At 39.9% G+C, this 21,089-nt stretch overlaps 1 protein-coding gene across 1 annotated transcript in view; it reads left to right on the top strand.

Moving 5' to 3' along the window:
* Positions 1 to 21,089, top strand: part of COG7 (component of oligomeric golgi complex 7) — a 338,508-nt gene that overhangs the window by 6,825 nt on the left and 310,594 nt on the right. Inside the window, exons 3-4 of the mRNA XM_085629498.1 lie at positions 18,477 to 18,625; positions 20,331 to 20,447. Coding sequence (XP_085485624.1) covers positions 18,477 to 18,625; positions 20,331 to 20,447 — 266 coding nt within the window. The remainder of the gene's footprint in view (positions 1 to 18,476; positions 18,626 to 20,330; positions 20,448 to 21,089) is intronic.

Raw genomic sequence — 21,089 nt, 5'->3', positions numbered from 1 at the left:
CTTGGTTGTTTCAATAACTACGCCAGCTTAGAATTTAGGATTTGTGGACAGCGCCAGGACACCTACTTGGTAATCGCGCGCTTTATAAAACACCATAACATAACATAACATTCCTGTGACGTACAGTCATAAGGATCCTGAATCTGGCCGGTTGTGGTGATTGTGCCAATCTATGTGGTGCTGACTGAACGTTAGGCAAAACAACTTGAAGCCTTCAACTAATTTGGTGTTATTAGGGGCTCCTTTTTCTTGGCTTACTCGAACCGTTCACTCCGTTCATCTAATATGAAGAGCTAATATGCCTATCATATAAAATAGAAAACTGACGAAAGTATACCGTTTCTTCAGCGATTCTCATTTTTAGGATTACTACTCACCCTAAAAAGTATAAAGATTGATCTCGCCCTGAAGAAGTCCTTTGTAAGGCTGTTTTTGATTGCCTTGACCATGTTTTAAACCTGTATCGCAACAATAAAGGAAGAACATGGAAGAATATATTTGTGGACACGGATTTAAATAATTATTTTTCCTTGTCTGGGTTAATTGATGGCTCACCCTTGCTTTTGTTTAACTTGTACTATTTCAGGATTGGAATTACATTGTGACTGTGGGTGTCTTACGGTGTGCACATAAACTCTCTTGGTAATTTCAGAATATAGATATACAACATAGGGATGGCCGGTCAGGTGCTGTAACCTCTAGGGTTCCACTGTCTTAATTGTCTTTATTCCAACATTACACTAAAAATTGGAAGCAGTCTGTGCAGAACTACAAGGAATTGATTACACTGGAACAAACTAACCTACTATCCAACATATTCCTGTATTATATGTTATAAATTCTACTCACAAGATATTCCTCCTGTCTCTTTGGACTTAATATCACTCGGCTAGATTTGACAGTACATCTTCCTGCATACTCGCATTTTCTTACCCTACAAGCCTCAGGCTGGAATGGTGGTGAGCTCTTCACATTATCATGAACTACACTTCAATGGAATGTTACATTAGGTTTAGGATTTTCACCAGCGCTCGAACCAAGGCGGGCTTCATCATCCTGCCACCACCACTTCGGCTTATTGGTACTTACATTAGTTCCATGCTCCACCCTATTTGACCCTTGCATTTGGACAATCTCCTGAGGTGTCATACTTTACCATCAGTCAACATGGCAACATCTGTCAAAGCATTTACCACTCTTAAGGGTGGGAGAACTTGCTACTACCCATTCATATCCTTATCACCTTCTTCTCATTTACCATTGACCTTTCCCCAATGCGGCTTTCTTACCTCAGTGCTTGTGATCTTACTATTCCTTATAAGCTTTTAGCCAGCATCCAAAATAAATTGTCTCTGGGATAGGGATTCATTCGTTTCCAAAATTTGAAGGGTAGGGGTCACATGGTATGCCAAAATAATTGTTTCACATCTCCTTCCCAGCTGTTCTTATTCAATATGACCAGCCGAACAACAGCCATAATCGCTGTATTATACATCTCTGTGGCACCGTTACCTGCCAGATGATACAGTGGCATATTCTTGTTCAGCATGCCATTGCAAGCGAAAACTCTTTTAACAATCTTTGAGTTAATTGAGGTCCATTGTCACTAATGAGAGACTTGGGTAACCTCAAATGTTGGAACTTTTCATTCAATAATTTCAGTGCTGATTTAGAATCTACCATCTTCACAATGCTTATCTCCATCCTCTTGGAGTAAAAATCCAACATCACATTAACATTCAAAGAAACTCCACTCACATACTGTATTGGTCCCAGTATGTCAACTTTCAAACATTCTCACGACACGGCTGGACACTCATCAGGACACAACAGAGGTCTAAAGGTGATTTGAGACTTGTCTGCACAACTACATTTAACTCAGTTCCATACCATCTTCGACTGCTGAGTCCATTCCCACCCACCGTTACTGGTCCTGAACTCTCTTCTTGTTTTTAGCAATCCCAGATGTTCCTTATGAATAATCTTAGGTAACAACAACATCGCTAGTACTGCAACAAGTCTTTGAACTCATATTTACTTATGAGGGCACATCTTGAAGGAAACAAAATGCGCCTAAGACCTTTGATTTCGTCGAATCAATCAAGAATTTATTTATTTTTGTTTTCATTTTTTACCTTCCATTTTCCAGAAAAATCAAAGCTTTAACTATCTCTTAATGCATCCTGTTAAACAAAAATTCATTACACCATTCATCTATTCACTTCACTCATTCTAATCATACATCCCATTCACTGTTCACATTCAACCATTCTAAAACATACATAAACTTAATTGTCCAGTTTTAAATTTAAAGACAATCGTAAGATTCTTTATATCTTTGTCTAGGCCACAGAAACAATACTATACAAATTAGTCTCTATATTCAACTCTTTTTAGTGGATTTGAAATTCTTATGGCCGCAAAACAAGGTCTACGCGTTTCGAAACCCCTTCATTGCTGGGGCTCTCATCAGGACCTGTAGATTAAAACAACAAAAGGCTTTTTCAGTAATAATAGACAACCACCTCCTCTTTAATACAATTGATGGCCTAATTTACAACTGAATTTACCTCGGTAAGTTCTACGAACGGAGGAATCTGAGATTAAAGAAACAAAACGAAAGTTGTGGCAAAAGTCAAGGGCTGTGTATAGATTGAAATTGTGTTCTCACATTCAGTTTCTTGCACTCTATTACTTACATTGTTCTCTTGTATTTAAGATCGGAATGTATCTTTGGTGGTTTGTGACCTAGATGAGAGTAAAGGGAGGTTTCACTTACAGTACCGAGAAATGTGCGCAAGACATAAGTCCTTCTTATTTGATTGAAGCGTCACTTACTTGAATTACCGTAGCTCTAAATACGTCGAAGGAAGGATTTTTTCAATGTGGTCTCTTTCCCGCTGAAAAAATCAGTGAAAGGACACCTTAAGTATTAATCTTGAAACTGTGTCATGCATACTTTTGAAGAAAAGTATTCTAGAGCAGATACCCTGGATTGTTTTGTACAGCACCTGTTATTTAAATGAAGTCCGTATAGAAAAACAGTCCTTGGATTTTTATAACCTATAACGGGTTTAGAATGAAATTGTAGTTCTACTTAATAATGCTACTTGCGTATATTTAAGTGAAGTTGCTAAACGGGAGCGTACCTGAATCTTTCCATCGTGTGTTAGAATTCTTTGCGTTGTATCCGGTGGTTAGTTCATGCCGTAACTGATCACGTCTCTGTACGTGGCGTGACGGGTCGTATTTACGGAAATGAATGCTTGGCAGGACATAGAAAACAGACTTCTCCATTTGTCTACTTTGAGATTAAGGGATCTTCATGGGTTTTACATATTCTTTCAGTGTGGGCTGGTTGAAATCACGAATATTGAAAAAAATCAACATCTGTGAAAAATTCGATAGTTGCAAAATATATTACAGGGATTATTTGATTCAATCCCCGAAGCATGAAAAGTGGAAATAATATCGAGGCAATTAAACTTTATTGACACTTGTTGATGTAACATACACGTCCCTAGTAATTAGAAAAAAAGCGGTATCAATTAAGGTAGACCCGCTTGCAGTGGGTTGAGACCAAAATTAACTTAATTTATATAGCTCAGAGAGTTCATTTAATCCATTGATGGCTGTATTGAACTTGAACTTGACTATCAGCATAGCTTCTCTTCTTGACCGCTTTAGTTCCAGGTCGCCGCCTCTTTCATCTTGTTCAACTTTTGAAATCACTGTCCATTTAAGATCTTTAATTGAATGGTTGTTATTTTTCCAATGATTGACTAATGGAGCTGTTTTCACATTTCGATTGATCCTTGATTTGTGTTGAGACACTCTTATTCAAATTTCTTGATTCATTTTCCCTATATACAATAGGTTGCAGGGACAACGTATCCCATAGATGACAAACTTGCTTTTGCAATTGGTAAAAGATTCATGTTTCCAATAGATGGAATTACATTCAAATAGTTGACCCTCTTCTGTAGATTCGCAACAAATACAAGTACCACACTTGTGGTGTCCACGTACTGGAGGAAGTCCTGCATAGTCTCGTAAAGTATTTTGTTTTCCTTTTGGCATTGCTGCTCTTACAATTTGATTTGCTATGTTGCGATCTTTTTTAAAGGCAAAGAGTGGATTTTGCATGAGTGAGGGATCAAGGTTCTTTATCAGATGCCAATTTTGGTTGATGACTTTTTTCATGGTGTTTGAATTTGGACAAAATGTGGAAACACAGACAATCCTTTCTAATGGTGGTTTTTCATTCTTTTCTAATAACACTTTTCTTGGAGTCCACCATGCTCTTTTCAATGCTCTCTTTAGAAGTTTTCTAGGATAACCTCTCTTTTTCAAATTTCCAGTAGTTTTGTGGCATGTATCATATATTCATCCTTGAAGTAACAATTACGTCTTACTCATAGAAATTGCCCATATGGCAAATTCTCTCTTAGATTCCTGGGGTGATTGCTTGTAAAATGTAACGTCTTGTTACGGTCGGTTGGCTTTTTAAATAAAGTAGTGACCAATCCATTTTCAGCCGGGTATACCTCAACGTCTAGGAATGGAATCTTTATCTTAGAATGGTTCATGCTGAATTTAATATCTTCAGTACGGTTGTTTAACCAACAGTGGAATGTTTTTAAATTGTCTTCTGTACTGGTCCATGTCATGAACATGTCATCGATATAACGAGTCCATTTACCAATGTATTGGAAAAAAGGATTGTTGTTGTAGATGAATTTCTCAAATTTGGCCATGTATAGTATCGCTAGCTCTGGTGCAAAGGGACAACCCATTGCTACTCCTTTAACTTGGTAATAGAACTCTCTGTTAAAGTTAAAGTAATTTTTCTTTAAAGCGAAGCTTGCCAATTCCATGATGAACTCTGTTGAAACTTTAAGGCTGGGTCTATTTTCCAAGTATGAGCAAATCACTGCAAGGCCTTCGTCTTGGGGTATCTGTGTATATAAGGACACCACATCTAATGTGACCAAATGATGTATATCTTGTTCAAAGTTTATTGAGGCCAATTTATTGCTGAAATCTGTGGTATCACGTAAAAAAGATGGTACTTCAAAGATGAATGGTTTCAAAAAATGATCAACGAATTTAGAAATTAGTTCCATCAAGGATTCACAACCTGATATAATAGGTCTTCCTGGTGGTGACGTTTCATTTTTATGTATCTTTGGAAGTACATAAAAAAGAGGAGTCCTCGGATTTTTGTTTTGCAAGAAGTCATATTCTTTTTTAGTAAGGTAACCTTGTTCAAGTCCTTTGTCCAATATTGGAAATAAAATGTTTTGTAATTCAAAAGTTGGATCTTTATTGATTTTTCTATAACATTCTGTGTCCGACAACTGTCTCATAACTTCGGATATATAATCAGACTTATCCAATACAACAATCGAACCGCCTTTGTCGGCCTGTTTGATTATAATAGAGTTGTCATTTTGTAGGTTTAATAAGGCTTCCATTTGGGATTTAGTCGCGTTGTATTTGACCCATCTTTTTTTATTTTCCATTTCTGTTATAGCTGAAAGGACTGTTTTCTCAAAAGTCATTACTTCTTTGGGAATTTTATTAGCAGGTGGACAGAATGAAGATTTTTTCTTTAAGCCAGTATTCTCAATTGTTTCAGTATATGGATTCATAGCGAAAAAAGTTTTTAACCTGATTTTTCTGCAGAATTCAATGGTGTCTGTTTTTATTCTTACAAAGTCTGTGTTTTTTGCTGGAACAAACGATAGACCTTTCTCCAGTATGCTTTGTTCATCTTTAGTCAATGATCTTTTAGATAAATTATGGACTAATGATGTTTCTAGTTTTTGTAGTTCTGCCGTCTGGTGGACATCTCCCATGGTTGAGTATTGAATCTTACTCGTCCCCGTGATCGTTGTTGGCCTCTCCCTAAAAAAGGAGTTTGTTGTTGTGGTTGTTGGAAATTTCCTCTTCGATTATTATTTTTATAACTTTCATTTGTCTCTCCTTCACTGCCACTAGAAGAGGAAGATGTCTCTGAGAAAGTGATAACATTTTTTGAAGATCTTCCTTGGTATTCGGGGAGGAATCTACGAGACTCAGCCCGAGTATAAAAATCGGCTTGTAAGTAAGGGTATACTTTTGTTAGAGAGAAATTTCTTTTATCTTTTTCAAATTTATTACTTTTTTGATTGACGGTGTAGTCTTTGAATTCTGAAATTTCTTTCTCGACTTTTTCCAAGAGTGCTTTTGAATCTGTAATAATCTGATTTGTCTTTATATCAGATTCTAATAGCTCAATTTCCTCAAGTTGTTGTTGTTTGGAAATTCGTTGTGCAGTTTCAACTGTTAAGACCACCAGGTCTCTGCTGCATTTTGTCTCAATCAAACTGTAGCCTTTTTTATAAAGCGGATCTTCTGTGAATATTACTGGAATATTTCTAATTTGTAGTCCACCTGGGATTGTGCCTGTTTTTAGATGTTGAATCAGAAAGTGTCCATGCAAATCTGTTCGTATTTGCTTCTTCTTTTGTCTTAAGAGTTTGTCTGACTCATTTTGATTTTTTGCTGAAGAGCTTAGTGCAGCTGATGCAAAAAGAGGGGGGGCATCTAAAAGGTTTTTTATATGTTCCTCGCTGTAAGCGAAAGTATCACTTTCAGTCATTCTCTCAAACAAACTATAGAGGTATGTAAAGTCTTTGTGATGTGTCGGATTTAGGAAGGAGAGGCGACTTCTATTTAGCCACTCCTGTGAGTAAAGCACAGAATAGCCCCTTGCAGAGAACTCTCTGCTAAATATACCACTACCGAAACTGGGGATAGGCCAAAAGCAGTAGAGCTAGGCCTCTATATAATAGGTAACAACAACATCGCTAGTACTGCAACAAGTCTTTGAACTCATATTTACTTATGAGGGCAAATCTTGAAGGAAACAAAATTTTTCTGGAAAATGGAAGGCAAAAAATGAAAACAAAAAAAAATAAATTCTTGATTGATTCGACGAAATCAAAGGTCTTAGGCGCATTTTGTTTCCTTCAAGATGTGCCCTCATACGTAAATATGAGTTCAAAGACTTGTTGCAGTACTAGCGATGTTGTTGTTGTTACCTATTATATAGAGGCCTAGCTCTACTGCTTTTGGCCTATCCCCAGTTTCGGTAGTGTTATGAATAATCTTTTTGTTCCTCAAACTCAATGGAGGCACTACTCTGCAACAACTTAAAAGGAAACTGGAATCGTCATGAAGTAACCCGCAGCTGACTTATTCTCAGGCTATCCTAATTTTCCTCCCACTCATCCAGTACACTCTCTTTCAAATGTAAAGGTGCTCTGTTCATGAGCTATACTAATCTGTTCTTTGCAGCTGGAACATACTGCACCCTTTAGTTATAATCCAGCAATCTCATTGACATCCTGTCAACATGAGGGTTAGCCTTCAACAGGCCACCAATGATCAGTACTTTCAGAAATGACTTGAGATTTATTTCAATAATAAACTGAAATCCACTCATGCTGTATGAAATATTCCATACCCCAGATACGCCAACATTTCCATTATGATGACAGAATATCATTTGTCTGCAGGAGAGAGTGAAGGCAAAGCAAGTGCAATGATAATCTCTTCACCATCTAGTTCATTTTGAAAGGGCACAGCTCCTAAATATCTGCCATCTGACATAAATTCACTCCTGGTGCTGCCGTAAAATCCATGTAAAGGAGTAGCCTTGCGAATGTCCTCCTTGGTAGCATTGCAACTTTCCTGATGTTTTTATTCCATTCAGACGTATGTTTGTTATTGATTAATTGTCTTAAGTTATCGATTTTACAAGAAAATCCATGCACAAATTTGAAGTAGAGTTCTTGCCAATCCCAACATGGATCACACTTCGTCCTTAAATGTCAAAGACAAGGCATTATTTGATGGCCTCAACGAGTTCCTTCTTAGGTAAAGTACGTTGCTAGCTCACTTCATAGCCCAAATACCTTACCGATTGTACGGCAAAATTACAATTCTTAAATTCACCAGTTAAAGTGTTCTTATCTAAAATGCTCAGCACATTCCTCAAACAACAGTCGTGCTCCGCCCTGCTCCTCCGCATTATTAAAATATTGTTTTGAAAAACACAAACCTTTTACTCCTGCTGAATAACTCACACATCAGTCTTTGAGACACAGCGGCTGCCGAGGCCAACCAAAAAGGTATGCGGATAACTTGGTGAAAACCAAAAGGTGTAATGATGGCTGTAAGGGCACCTGTGTGATAGGCTGAGGCAAAATCTGAGTTGGAGAAATATTTCACACCCTCACTCATGGCCAGTAGTAAGTTTATTTTTGATAGGGGGAATTTGCCTCCCATATGCTATTATTTAGGTCTCCTAAATCAATGCATAATCTGATCTTACTGGTAGCACACCTGGCCACCCCTAAAGTAGCCAACCATTCTGTAGATTCCACTGCCTCAAAAGTCCTGCCATTTGTAGTTATTCAAGTTCAGTGGCAACTTCCTCTCTTAACTCCTATTTGGATGCTCCTATCTCTGTGTGTTGCGGGAATCAAAAGTACCTTGTGAACAGTTCTGTGCCAAAACCATTCCAATTTTCCTACCTTCCCCAAAAAGACATTGGGAAACTCGGTGCTCATAATTTATCTAAACACCTCTTCTGCCAGAATCCACCATAGTAGTGAGAGACCTTTCTCAGCTACATACATTTAACCTACTGTCTTCCTTACTATGAATGCGATAAAAACGGTTCTCTAACCAATCATCAAGATATGTTCACTTGTGACACTCTCTGGGTGCACAGCCAACAGCTCTAATTAATTCCCAATGACACCAGCAAATGTATTTTTCCAAACTGCTGTATCTACTGTGGTGTACAGAAAACCAGAATCAACCACTGTGTTTGTGTACAGCTCCAATTCTCATCTTACAGACCGGTTTATTAGGTCGTCGCCTTCAGATAGCGCAGCTGTCTGGCTATGCAAAAGACCTCTTGGGGACCATCAGAACATTGACCTGGGAATACATTCCACATGTGGCTTGCTATTTATTGGCTTTGTGGTTTGAAACGCACGTTCTGCCTTTCCATTTGCTGGCTTTATTTGCTATAGGCTGTGCAGTTTAAGTTCTTACCTCCCATGCTAAAACTGTGTTTACAATATTCTTCCACAACTCATTTTCTGTATTAAACTGGCCTTTAAATCTTGTTCTTATCTCGTCACATTTGCTGGGCATTCAAAGACCAAGATCAACTGTCAAGCTAAGTTTTCATGGGAGCCTGGTGTTTATTTTGCTTTCGGCTGACTTCAAAGTGAGAGTGTTTATAGGAAAGAGGAATGCAGCGTATTTTCTCCATGGAGTCTGCTTGTGCCCTTTTCTAAATTTTATTTCAGACATAGCCATCTCTAAAGTTATCTCGTTCATCAGCTGCACTAAGAATGTAAAATTCCTCCTCTTTGGTGAATCCATTTAATTTGTGAAACTGCCGTTTTAGGAACAAAGTACAAAACCATATTTCAGTCTCCGTGTCAGCCTAACATATGGTGATCTTGGGCAATTTACACTGTTTATGAGCCATTCAGTGCCAAGCACAGGATTAGATCTTTTCACAGAGAACAGCCAGCCACAATGTAACACAACTTGACAATGCTTAGTTTTCACTTTGATGTTTAAAGCATATGCTTTATTAATGACACCTGTGGCAACATTGTTTGGAGAATTGGCTAAGTTTCAAGGTACTTTTTATGAAAGCTTTTGTGTTTGTGTTTAGCTTCACAATAATTATGTATTCCTTTAGCAACTGTGCCTTTTTTGGAACAGATATATTACTGGATATAAAGGATTTCCTCATTTGTCCTTGCAGGCACCAGGGTCATGATTTGAATGGTGCAGCAGGTGCATTGGCAAAGGGACCAAAACGTCTAGGAAACCCACTGAACACAGAGTATTGCTATATTTTACTACTAAACCAGCAGTCACAAGTATAGTTATCATGCAGGCACTAGGGTCATGATTTGAATGGTGCAGTGGCAATGGGGCAAAAGGTCTAGGAAATAAACTGAACCCTGATTATTGCTATATGTTTCTATTAAACAAGCAGTCAGGAGTGCATTTTTGGTTCTTTTGTAACCATTGCACTAAAGTAACACACAGTCTAAAGCATCACTGTAATAAAAGCTGTAACCTATTTGACTCTTCCGGCCACCTACAACGTATGTTACATTTAGACCATTTATATGGCACATTTTCACAATTTTTGGATGGTCCTAAAATGCTTCTGAATCTGGACACACTACACCATGGCAAGGCCATTCTCCATTCTATAACATTAGTACTTCAGCCGTTATAAACACTATATAAACACTTATAACTTACCGTATGGCAGTCCATACCAAGCATTGGCAAAGCCAATAGGTCTCGGCTATACAAGATCTAATGGCTTTGTCAATGTTTTTTAGCCATATACTACAGCACCGCTAGCTTCAGTGCAGCATAACTGAAAATAAAGAAAACAAGTGCTATAACGCGGACAACGCTCGCTGTGTCATACAGCTTTTTTACATTACTTTCAGCCATTTGCAACATACCTAAAAACATTAGCAAAGCCAATAAATCTTGCATAGGCAAATCCTATTGGCTTTGCCAATGCTTGTTCCTATAATTGACACGCAGACCTAAAACTTTAGAATCTACACTTAAAACACATTTAATTTGAGTCACATCCTCAATTCCAGTAGATTCAGACCCAGAAGTTTCTGCTACACACTTCACACTGGAAGAAGACCTGATCACAAATAAATTTGTCATGCAAGTTACTGAAGTTATATGTGATTGCATGTTTTTTTAAGGCTGTTTCATATTCCTCACTTGGACCTGTGTTCCACTACTTTCTTTAAAACAAGTTGTATCTATAAATGCTGTGCAAACAGCTGGTATTAAAGATGTTTCCAAAGCATCTAGTACATTTTTGAAAAGGCCAGTTTCCTCTGTAGTTCTTGGCTTCTTTTCCATTTAACTGAACAATCTTAAGCCTTACCGAATTTTTGTTTTCCTCACAGAGCAACGTTGTCATTTTCAGTGCTAGAGATGTAGTTCATAAAGTGCTTCTTCCATTTTGGCCACTTCCGGATAGGTTCACCCATAGCTGGCATGAAGGCCTGTGGAGTTAATGTAAAGGTCTGAGCCGCCCTCTTTTCGTTGAGTAAATGGAATTGGTATGTATCAGTTAAAAATCGAATGAAATTGTTACCTTGAGCTGAATCGGTTTATAATAATAATAATAGTGTCAATTCTAGAACACTAAAATCCAAATTTGTTAGTCCCCACAGTCTCTCCTCAAGGTTGTGAGCTTGACTTAACTGGTATTGAAGATTGTACTTGGAGAAATTACAGTTCAGAGTCCGTTTCCTTCACAACTAGATGTGACACCCTAACTCCAACTGTCTCACCTCGTGTTATGAGCTTCAGGGATGCTGCTGCGCAGCATACAGTGCTGCGGGTACAATAATCAATAACTGTACCCTGACTATATTTCTGATTCCAAACCTATGGTTCAGTGCCCCATTCTGATGAGTCCTTCTGACAACGTTGGGTCACTGAAGTTCAGTTCCAAGATGGCTGCCACACAACGGTCTCCCATTGTCACCTGCATGATGATCTGACTGTTCCACTGCATAGCTCTTGGTGTTCATCGTAAGCCGTAAAGTTTGTCAGGCTTACCACTGAGCCTTTTGCTGATTTGACCATTGCAGGAACAGCAGGTCCATGCTCTGAGCCTGACGCTGCCCATAATCGCTGCTTTACTGTTTGAGTACCCTACCAGCTCATGAATAGTTCTTCTGCTGCAGCTTCCGAACCACAGGACAACAATTGGCCACACCACAGGGCAACAATAGTATATATACGATACCTTTCAATACAAGTCAACGAAATATGAGCACATGACTACTTGTTGTTCTCTGCAAAAACGTAACTAATGTGCATGCAGGTGTAAGCCATGGAGCAAAATGGCTTCTGGGCCGGCTAAGGCCAAGAAAGGTTTATGATGAATATAGAGCTATGGGAAGCTTCAAGTAAATAGACAACTGCATTTCTGTTTAATTAACAATGGACATATTTGTGATGACAAATATGAATGCTGGCATTGCTCTTCATTGGTGTATATGAACATAATATAAACACATTTTAAGTATATTTCCCCCAGATCTATGTTATATGCACGTGAAATGTTCTCTCTAAAGTCTTCTGTTGATGCAGTCCTCTATGAAGAAAGCAAACTGTTCCTTAGTTGGAGTAAGTGACAAAGAACAAACTCCCAAAGAAGAAATTCACTGCATCTAGATGTGTCTTGCCTATCGAATTGTAGACTTAAATGTAGTTGGAATGTACTTCTCAAAGTCCTCAGAGTGGCCTTTCAATCCCTCTGGCAAATGTATCTAGCTAAAGCTGACATCTGCATGCACGCATTTATTCGCTCAATATTTCTTTCTTTTCTCGCATGTTCTTCCCCATTACTCCTCCATTTGTGCACTTGCTTACCGTTATTTTCTGATATGACAACTCCTTGCTTTATAACTAAATAAATAACTCGAATCTTCAGATTATGAGAACCTAACCTAGGGGTGTCAGGAAAGCACTTGTTTCCCGAAAGAACACCCAAGTAAAAGAAAGGGACAAGGCAATTCCTTTCTTGAGTCCCCTCACTCACCAGGGTTTCCCCACGGTGACATGCTTCATCATTGGGGTCCTCTCAGTCCTCTACGGGCTGAGGCGTGCTGCGACTTGCGGATTTACGTAGGAGCACTGAACAAGACTATGTGTTGTGCAAGTGTTGTGGTGTGGAGTGGTTTAGAGTGAATTAAAATAATCAACTAGTGGGCCAAATAAATTTTATTCTTGCTCCTAGCTAATTGGTTAAAAAAGTGGGTGATATGCTAGAATAAACTACTTTAATGGGTAAGTGTACCTAGCATATGGTCGACTAGTTTCGAGCTTCCCTAGCTCTTCATCAGGACTACACTGGGACCAGCCCAGTGCAAGTACCACTCCTAGAAGACCTGATTTGGTGCAAAAATAAGTGAAAAAACACACAAACGCTGCGCATAATTTGCATGCGTTAATCAAAATACATACGTAATGTACGTCTAATGAGAATCTGTAGGATGAAAAACAGACGTTAATGGAGAAAAGGCAGATTATGCTTATTGTCATAGGATAAAATGGTGGTTACACTATACACCAGTGTCGCAATGCTCAATATTCACGTATTCTTATTGTGCTACAGTGTAGCTCTCCAGACAGTACATCTTTCATGCTGGCGTCTAGCTATATCGTGAATAAAAGTGATCGTGAATGCACGAAGTGCACATTTAATAACACACACAGGAAACAAAAAACATGCGTCTGACAACACAAATTACACACAAGACTAACAATAGTACGATAATACATACATTTTAAAAGGCAAAACTGTGCCTCATGATCGACTGAGGGGGGGTTGGACACTCGTACACCTAGAATAAAGGTACAAGCGATATAGTAAAAACTGGAGCGCCGTCCTGTTTGGAGACCTAGCGCAAGTAAAGAGAGATGCGATGGAAACCCATCTGAGTTAATGATGGACAAAGGGCATCCCGCCGCTACGTGATTACTCACTTGTACTCTTCAAGCCACCCACCGGAAACACCTACTGGAGACCTGCCTCGCCGACCGCATACTGAATGGTTGCGAGCCGGGTGCCGAGATATCTACCTGGTTGGGGATGTGAAGAGGAAGGAAGGACTCGCCGGTTGCGGTCCTCCTCAATAGCCGCCATCTTGGAGCAGGCACAAGTCTTCAATGTAAACGAAAACAAGAAAAGAGAGAATTTCATTGTTAGCAGTGAAATGAGTGGTCATATTCATCCGCTCCGTTTTGCACACAATAACGGACCAGGCTAAGGAGCCATAGCGCGTTGTGTCTCTTAATTCAGAGTGAAGAGAACGAAATAGTTTGGCCATCTTAGGTAGGGGAAAGAGTGACTGACGATTCCATACCTACATTAAAATGAGTGTCAGTCCTAAATATTGCATTTAGAACCGGGAGAGAGTATCAGACAGTACCAAACTTACTTTTTAGTGGGTTTTCGTCCCAAAAGTTGTGAAAAACACCAGTTGCCCCATTGGTACTTCCATCAGTGGTTCTTATAAGCCCAAATTATGCGTGTAATTTGGATAAATGAAAGAGACTGTTGTCTACGTTACAATAGTGATTGTAATGACATATGACGAGGGGCCCCAAGTACTGGAGGGTATTTTCATATCTCTTGTCCCATGAAAAACATAGCCAGCTTAGATTATACAATATTTTTCAATAGGCTAATGTGTTCTGGGTAACACATTGCCAAGTAAGAGTGGCCAAAAGTCAAAAGGTTGCTGACAGAGAAACTCAGTTTCAGGTAAAGTGGCCCCATGGTATATCATCATTCAGGCCAAGGTCATCTGATCGCAGTTTAAACACCCAACGTTGTTCTTTTTCATGTAAATTTTTTGCGCTGTTGGCATAGTTGCTGACATGTTCAAGAATGACCCAACTGAAGTCATTTGGTGTATGTTGTTGTTCCAAAAAATGCGTCGTCATTTTGGTGTTATTATGTTTGCATCTGAAGTTACTGCGGTGTTTAACCATTCTCGTGCTCACTTTCCTTGTGGTCATTCCCACATAATGGAGATTACACACGCAAGTAATGAGGTATACTACCCCGGTAGTGTTGCAATTCGTGAAAGATCGCAGATTCCACGTCACGCCATTGTTGCAGGTAACACTTTTAGTTGCAGTGGTTAGGTGACATACGCTGCAGTTGCCACACGGGTAGTGTCCCTCTGGGAGTGGGTGTAGTAGGCGTACTGGACCAACCGTCTTTGTTAGATTAGGTCTGGTATGTACCAAATAGTTCTTTAGATTTTTTGCTTTCTTATGACTAAACATTGGTAGTTGCAAATTTAAACCTCCACTATTGAGGATTCGCCAATGTTTTTTAATGATCTTGGTCACCTGATCTGATGCGGTATTGAAAGTTGTGATGCAGATTTGTCGTTTATCTTTCTTGTCCGATATTTTTTCAGGTTTAGGTTCCAACAGAGCATCACGGTTGTTGTTGGATGCTCGTTTTTGTGCTTTGGACACAAGATGTGGTGGGTAATGTCGTTGCATCAATTTTTTGGATAGATCTTGGGCTTGCCTTTTGTAATCTTCTCTCGTGGTGCAGTTGCGCCTTAGACGCAAGAATTGCCCGAAGGGTAAATTGTCTTTGAGGCTCCTCGGGTGGAAACTTTCATACACCAAGAGGCAGTTTCTTGCCGTGGGTTTAAAATGTGTAGTCGTGATCAGGCGGCCGTCGTGTGCTGATATGTTAAGGTCAAGAAAAACCAACTTTGATCTGCTCATGGTGAAGGTGAACTTTAAAAATGGATCTTGTTGGTTGAGCCAGAGGAAAAAACATTCAAAACCCGTCTCGTCGCCTTCCCAGATGAGGAGCACATCGTCGATGTATCTCTTCCATAACTTGATATTATTGATGTGTGGGTTGTTGTTATGGAGGATCTTGTGTCGTTCCAAATGATGTACATAGAGCCCTGCCAGGCTCGGCGCAAAGGTGCTTCCCATGCTCGTACCGTGGGTCTGTTTGAACAAAGAGTCATTAAATTGAAAGACATTTTCGGTTAGAGCTAGGCGACAGCATTCCAAAACCACATGTCTGGGTGTGTGGTAAGCCCAATCGTTTTCAAAGAGTACTTCCTCAAGAATATCCAGTGTGTCCTTGTGTGGTAAACTGGTGTACAAGCTTTCCACATCAAGGCTGATCAAGATGCTGGTTGTAGGGTTGAAATCTAGATTTTGAATCAGACACAGAACAGCTTTAGTGTCTTGTAAATACGTGTCAGTCGCTTGGACTAGGGGTCTCAGAAAAGCGTCGGCAAATTTTGACAGAGGTTCCAAAATAGAACCAATCCCTGAAACTATGGGCCTGCCAGGTGGTTTGACCATAGACTTATGTATCTTGGGGATAGTGTAAAAATAGGGGATGACTGGTTGCTTGTTTTCTAGAAAGTCTGCTTCTTTCTTACTTATCCAGTCATTGATAAGAGATTCTTCGACCAAGTTCGCAATCTCTATCCTCAGCCATTCAGTTGGGTTGGTTGGTATAGCTAGATAGTTCCTTCTGTCGTCCAGCAATCTGAGACACTCAGTTTGGTAATCCGATGTGTTTTGTAGGACTATGGCTCCTCCCTTATCGGCTGGTTTGATCGTGATAGTTTTGTCTTTGGAGAGTTGGTGAATCGCCTCTTGTTCAATTCTACTCGTATTATGGAAGACTCTTATAGATTTTGGGTCCAATTCCCTAATCTCCTTCATTACTGCTTTTTCAAATGCTAGTAACTCAATAGGGAGGGTATTGGGAGGTGGTGTGAAGTTTGATTTCTTGTGCAGTCCTGTGTCCGTCTTAGATGTGAGGTCTTGTTCTTTGTCTTTGAAAAATACTTCCAACTTGATTCTGCGTATGAATTCTTTCAATTCGCAGATCAGTTTAAATTTATCCAACGTCGCTGTGGGTACAAACCCTAAGCCTTTCTCCAACACATTTTTTTGAATTGGTGTTAAAGATTGGTTGGATAGGTTGACTATCAGGCTGGGTTGTTGCTCGTTGAGGGCAAATTCGGTGGGCCCATGCTCCGTGTGTGACTCCTCACTGATTCCAGTGGCTGCGCCCTTTGCACTTGCTGACCGCGTCTGTTTTTTCCTCTTGGGGGATTTTTTCCTCTTCCTAAAAAAGACTGATTAAGTTCTTGGTTCTGAGGTTCCCAATAGGGGTAGGGTTGTGGAGGATATGGTTGTTGAAAAGGTGGCGGCCCATAGAAAAATTGTGGGGGTGGAGGCCCATACAGTGGGGCGTTTTGGAACGGGGACCAGCCAAACCTTGCTCCACCTCTGTTCCTAGGACGCCCTCCTCTTGGTCGTCTGTTTCGGTTTGTGGAGATGTAATTACCACCAGGGTCTGAAAAATCAGAGCCTGTATCTGAGCCATCGCTGTCCGTGTTGTAACCCGGGTTGCGGTTGGATGGAGTATAGTCATCTCTGGTATAGGGGTACATTTTCTCTTGAGAAAAATTCTTTTGAGTAATCACGTAGCGGCGGGATGCCCTTTGTCCATCATTAACTCAGATGGGTTTCCATCGCATCTCTCTTTACTTGCGCTAGGTCTCCAAACAGGACGGCGCTCCAGTTTTTACTATATCGCTTGTACCTTTATTCTAGGTGTACGAGTGTCCAACCCCCCCTCAGTCGATCATGAGGCACAGTTTTGCCTTTTAAAATGTATGTATTATCGTACTATTGTTAGTCTTGTGTGTAATTTGTGTTGTCAGACGCATGTTTTTTGTTTCCTGTGTGTGTTATTAAATGTGCACTTCGTGCATTCACGATCACTTTTATTCACGATATAGCTAGACGCCAGCATGAAAGATGTACTGTCTGGAGAGCTACACTGTAGCACAATAAGAATACGTGAATATTGAGCATTGCGACACTGGTGTATAGTGTAACCACCATTTTATCCTATGACAATAAGCATAATCTGCCTTTTCTCCATTAACGTCTGTTTTTCATCCTACAGATTCTCATTAGACGTACATTACGTATGTATTTTGATTAACGCATGCAAATTATGCGCAGCGTTTGTGTGTTTTTTCACTTATTTTTGCACCAAATCAGGTCTTCTAGGAGTGGTACTTGCACTGGGCTGGTCCCAGTGTAGTCCTGATGAAGAGCTAGGGAAGCTCGAAACTAGTCGACCATATGCTAGGTACACTTACCCATTAAAGTAGTTTATTCTAGCATATCACCCACTTTTTTAACCAATTAGCTAGGAGCAAGAATAAAATTTATTTGGCCCACTAGTTGATTATTTTAATTCACTCTAAACCACTCCACACCACAACACTTGCACAACACATAGTCTTGTTCAGTGCTCCTACGTAAATCCGCAAGTCGCAGCACGCCTCAGCCCGTAGAGGACTGAGAGGACCCCAATGATGAAGCATGTCACCGTGGGGAAACCCTGGTGAGTGAGGGGACTCAAGAAAGGAATTGCCTTGTCCCTTTCTTTTACTTGGGTGTTCTTTCGGGAAACAAGTGCTTTCCTGACACCCCTAGGTTAGGTTCTCATAATCTGAAGATTCGGGTTATTTATTTAGTTATGTACACAATGGGAGGGTGAACCTAACCGTTATAAAACCTCTCTTTCCCCCTTCTTTTTGATATAACTCCTTGCTTTACTCAGTATTACGCCTCGCTTTATTATCTTCTTGCTCATGATGTTTTCCCGTTCGTGGCCACTTGCATTCCTTGTCTCCTAATCTGCACATGTTGCAAGATCTTCCTATCTCTGTTCAACAAGTATTTCCTCCATATAAGGTTCTCTTTAACAAAGGATTTCACTTCTATGGTTTTCTCTGCAGAGACCAGTCACCAGGCCCTGCAGAGCATGCCTCGAGTGCTTCGGGACGTGGAGGCCTTGAAGCAGGAGGCCTCCTTCCTTAAGGAGCAGATGATCCTTGTGAAGGAAGACATCAAGAAGTTTGAGCAGGACACTGCTCAGTCTATGCAGGTACAAAAGAGTCAAGCATGATATTGGGTTGGTCATATGATGTTGTAATCTGTGAGTTTGGAGGGAAAAAAACTTGGTCAAAGGGTTTCTGACCAACCTATTCCGTTGAACCACTTTATATGAAAATTTCAAGTTGAGAAGCATTTACCATATTTACTACACCTAGTTGCTCAATGTCAGTTGTCTCAATTTGTTTCTTTAAGTTTTTTCTTTATGATCACATAGTTCCTCTTCCCACTTTCTTTGTTCATACTTACTCCTCCGCCCTTTTCCTGCTCGTCTTCTGTTTTTGGCGGAAAACACTGGACCCTTTTGTAATACAGCTAAAAAATGTTCCTTCTGCATAGAAAAAGATGCATTAAAATAGAGTGCCCCCGACAAGCCTTTCTAGCCAGGGTAAAAAAAAGAGAATTCTTTCCCCAGAGTGGAAGCTACAAGCAGTGGCTCATTTTCTCCCACTGGTGAAAAATATACAATCTGCCCCCAGAGAACACCTAGTACCTCCTGGGGCTGCTTGCCGCACGAGGCCCTTCCCTTTTACGGCTGGAACTGCCCATTTTGGGTTTACCCCGTTTCTGCCTGTCCAGGAGCACTACCGCATACCCTGTCATCTGGCACTTCCGGAATCGCCAGCGGCACCGTGCCTCCGGTCTCGCCACACTAGATACTTTTAAGCAGTGGCAGCCATGGAAGTGGTGAGCGGATTTATTAGACAAATAGTCTGCATCATTTTTTCATCATAGTTACTCTATAATTGAAAAAGAAAATGGGTATTTTTGTGTGTTTATTAACGTGTGTGTCTTAAAATAAAGAAGTAAGTAGATTCTGTATGCTTTGTAAGCAGTTTGTATTTCTTGCAAGCTAATTAACGTATCACTTATATTGGTTTTCATATTGAATGCATAATTGTGTGTTTTGTTATGCTACGGCCAATGCATAAAAACAATAAACAGGGCATGACACCGAACAGAAAGTGAAACTAGCATCCAGTGTGTTTAACTGTGTTCAGTTAAAAAGAATGTTTGATCAAATGTCTTCTTAAGAAAAGTTTAATAATTGTTTGTAAACATATGTAAAACTAATTTTCCTTTGATGCAAACATTCTATAAGGAATGCTACGCGTGATCGTATGAATGGCTTGCGATCCTTCAGTACCGAATTGCACTTATTATATATACATTTTTCAAACCAATAAGTATTAAATTGCGAACTTGTAAGCTATATTCCAAAAATGACAGTCTGAGGCTCTCACCATGAAGGTGCTACGTGTAGAATAATGTTTCTAAGACGGTCGGGGTGGCTGCTGTTAGGTTTGCTGTGGATACAAGGATCAAAGACATTTTGCAGCCCTGGAGAGTGGTCTTACAATGCCCCACTTTTTCAGTACAAGTCATTTTCACATGGGCCTGTCCTTTGTCAGCAGCTTGGCTGTGTGGTAGAGCTAAAGCTGAAGAAATGTAGTTAGATCGAGGCAGAAGTTCTTGGATGCAGCATATTTCAGGAGGGTTCCCTGAAATCCGTTTCAAGAATGGAGTCCATGTTGCTTCATGTTGTTTTTTCCTTCTTGCAGTTGGGGTTCCCCTGGCCTTTTGTGTTGTATCAAATAATTTCTTTTAGTGAAGTATTATGTATTTCTGTCCCTCGCTGCTGCCGAATACTTGCTGTTAGTTTTGAACTCATTTTCTGTTCTCTGTTTTGGGTCTAGGTGCTCGTGGCGATGGATCAGGTGAAGTCCCGGATGCAGCTGGCCTCAGAATCACTACAGGAAGCCGACAAGTGGAGCACACTCAGTGCTGATATCGAGGAAACTTTCAAAACACAAGTATGTCTACTGGGAGAAACTGTGATAGAAGGAACTGCTTGGGAGATTAATGCAAAAGTGGAATTAGTGGCTAAGATCTTTTTTTAAATAGTAAACATTTTTATTGATCCTCAGATCTTAGCATATGCACTTTTAGCATAAGTATGTACTGCATATATTATGGTATGATCGATTTATCACCAACTGCACAAAGGTGTTTGCATTTGCAAAGACTGCGATTTGCAAAAACAGGGTTTGCGATTGCAAAACATCTTTTTACAGTGTATCAGGGTTCTTTTGCGAGTCTGAGTAGTCTTTCCAACCCGGAAAAAGGCTTTAAAGACCCTTACTGATTAGTAAACAGGAGAGTGCATTGAAGGAGCATCCCCCTCCAATTTGCAAGTTGTAATGTTTTGCTTGTGCGACTACAGTCATAAACCATTGATCGTTTACCGACTTTCCCAGTCCGCCCTGAGTTGGGGTGGTAAATGAATCACTGAGGGAAAGCGTTCACATGGATAAAACACATCGATCGGTACATAAACACTTGATATGTAAATATAAATGTATATGAACCCTTTTGGTCCCTTAACATGTCACAATATTAGAATTTCAAAAGTGTCTTAGTATGGCAGCCTAACACTGTCTTAATCTTGGCATTCG

This window comes from Triturus cristatus, chromosome 10 (genome assembly GCF_964204655.1).
Source record: "Triturus cristatus chromosome 10, aTriCri1.1, whole genome shotgun sequence".
In the NCBI taxonomy this organism is placed as follows: Eukaryota; Metazoa; Chordata; class Amphibia; order Caudata; family Salamandridae; genus Triturus; species Triturus cristatus.
Note: the sequence above shows the minus strand (reverse complement) of the source record. Positions and strands in the feature narration are given on the sequence as shown.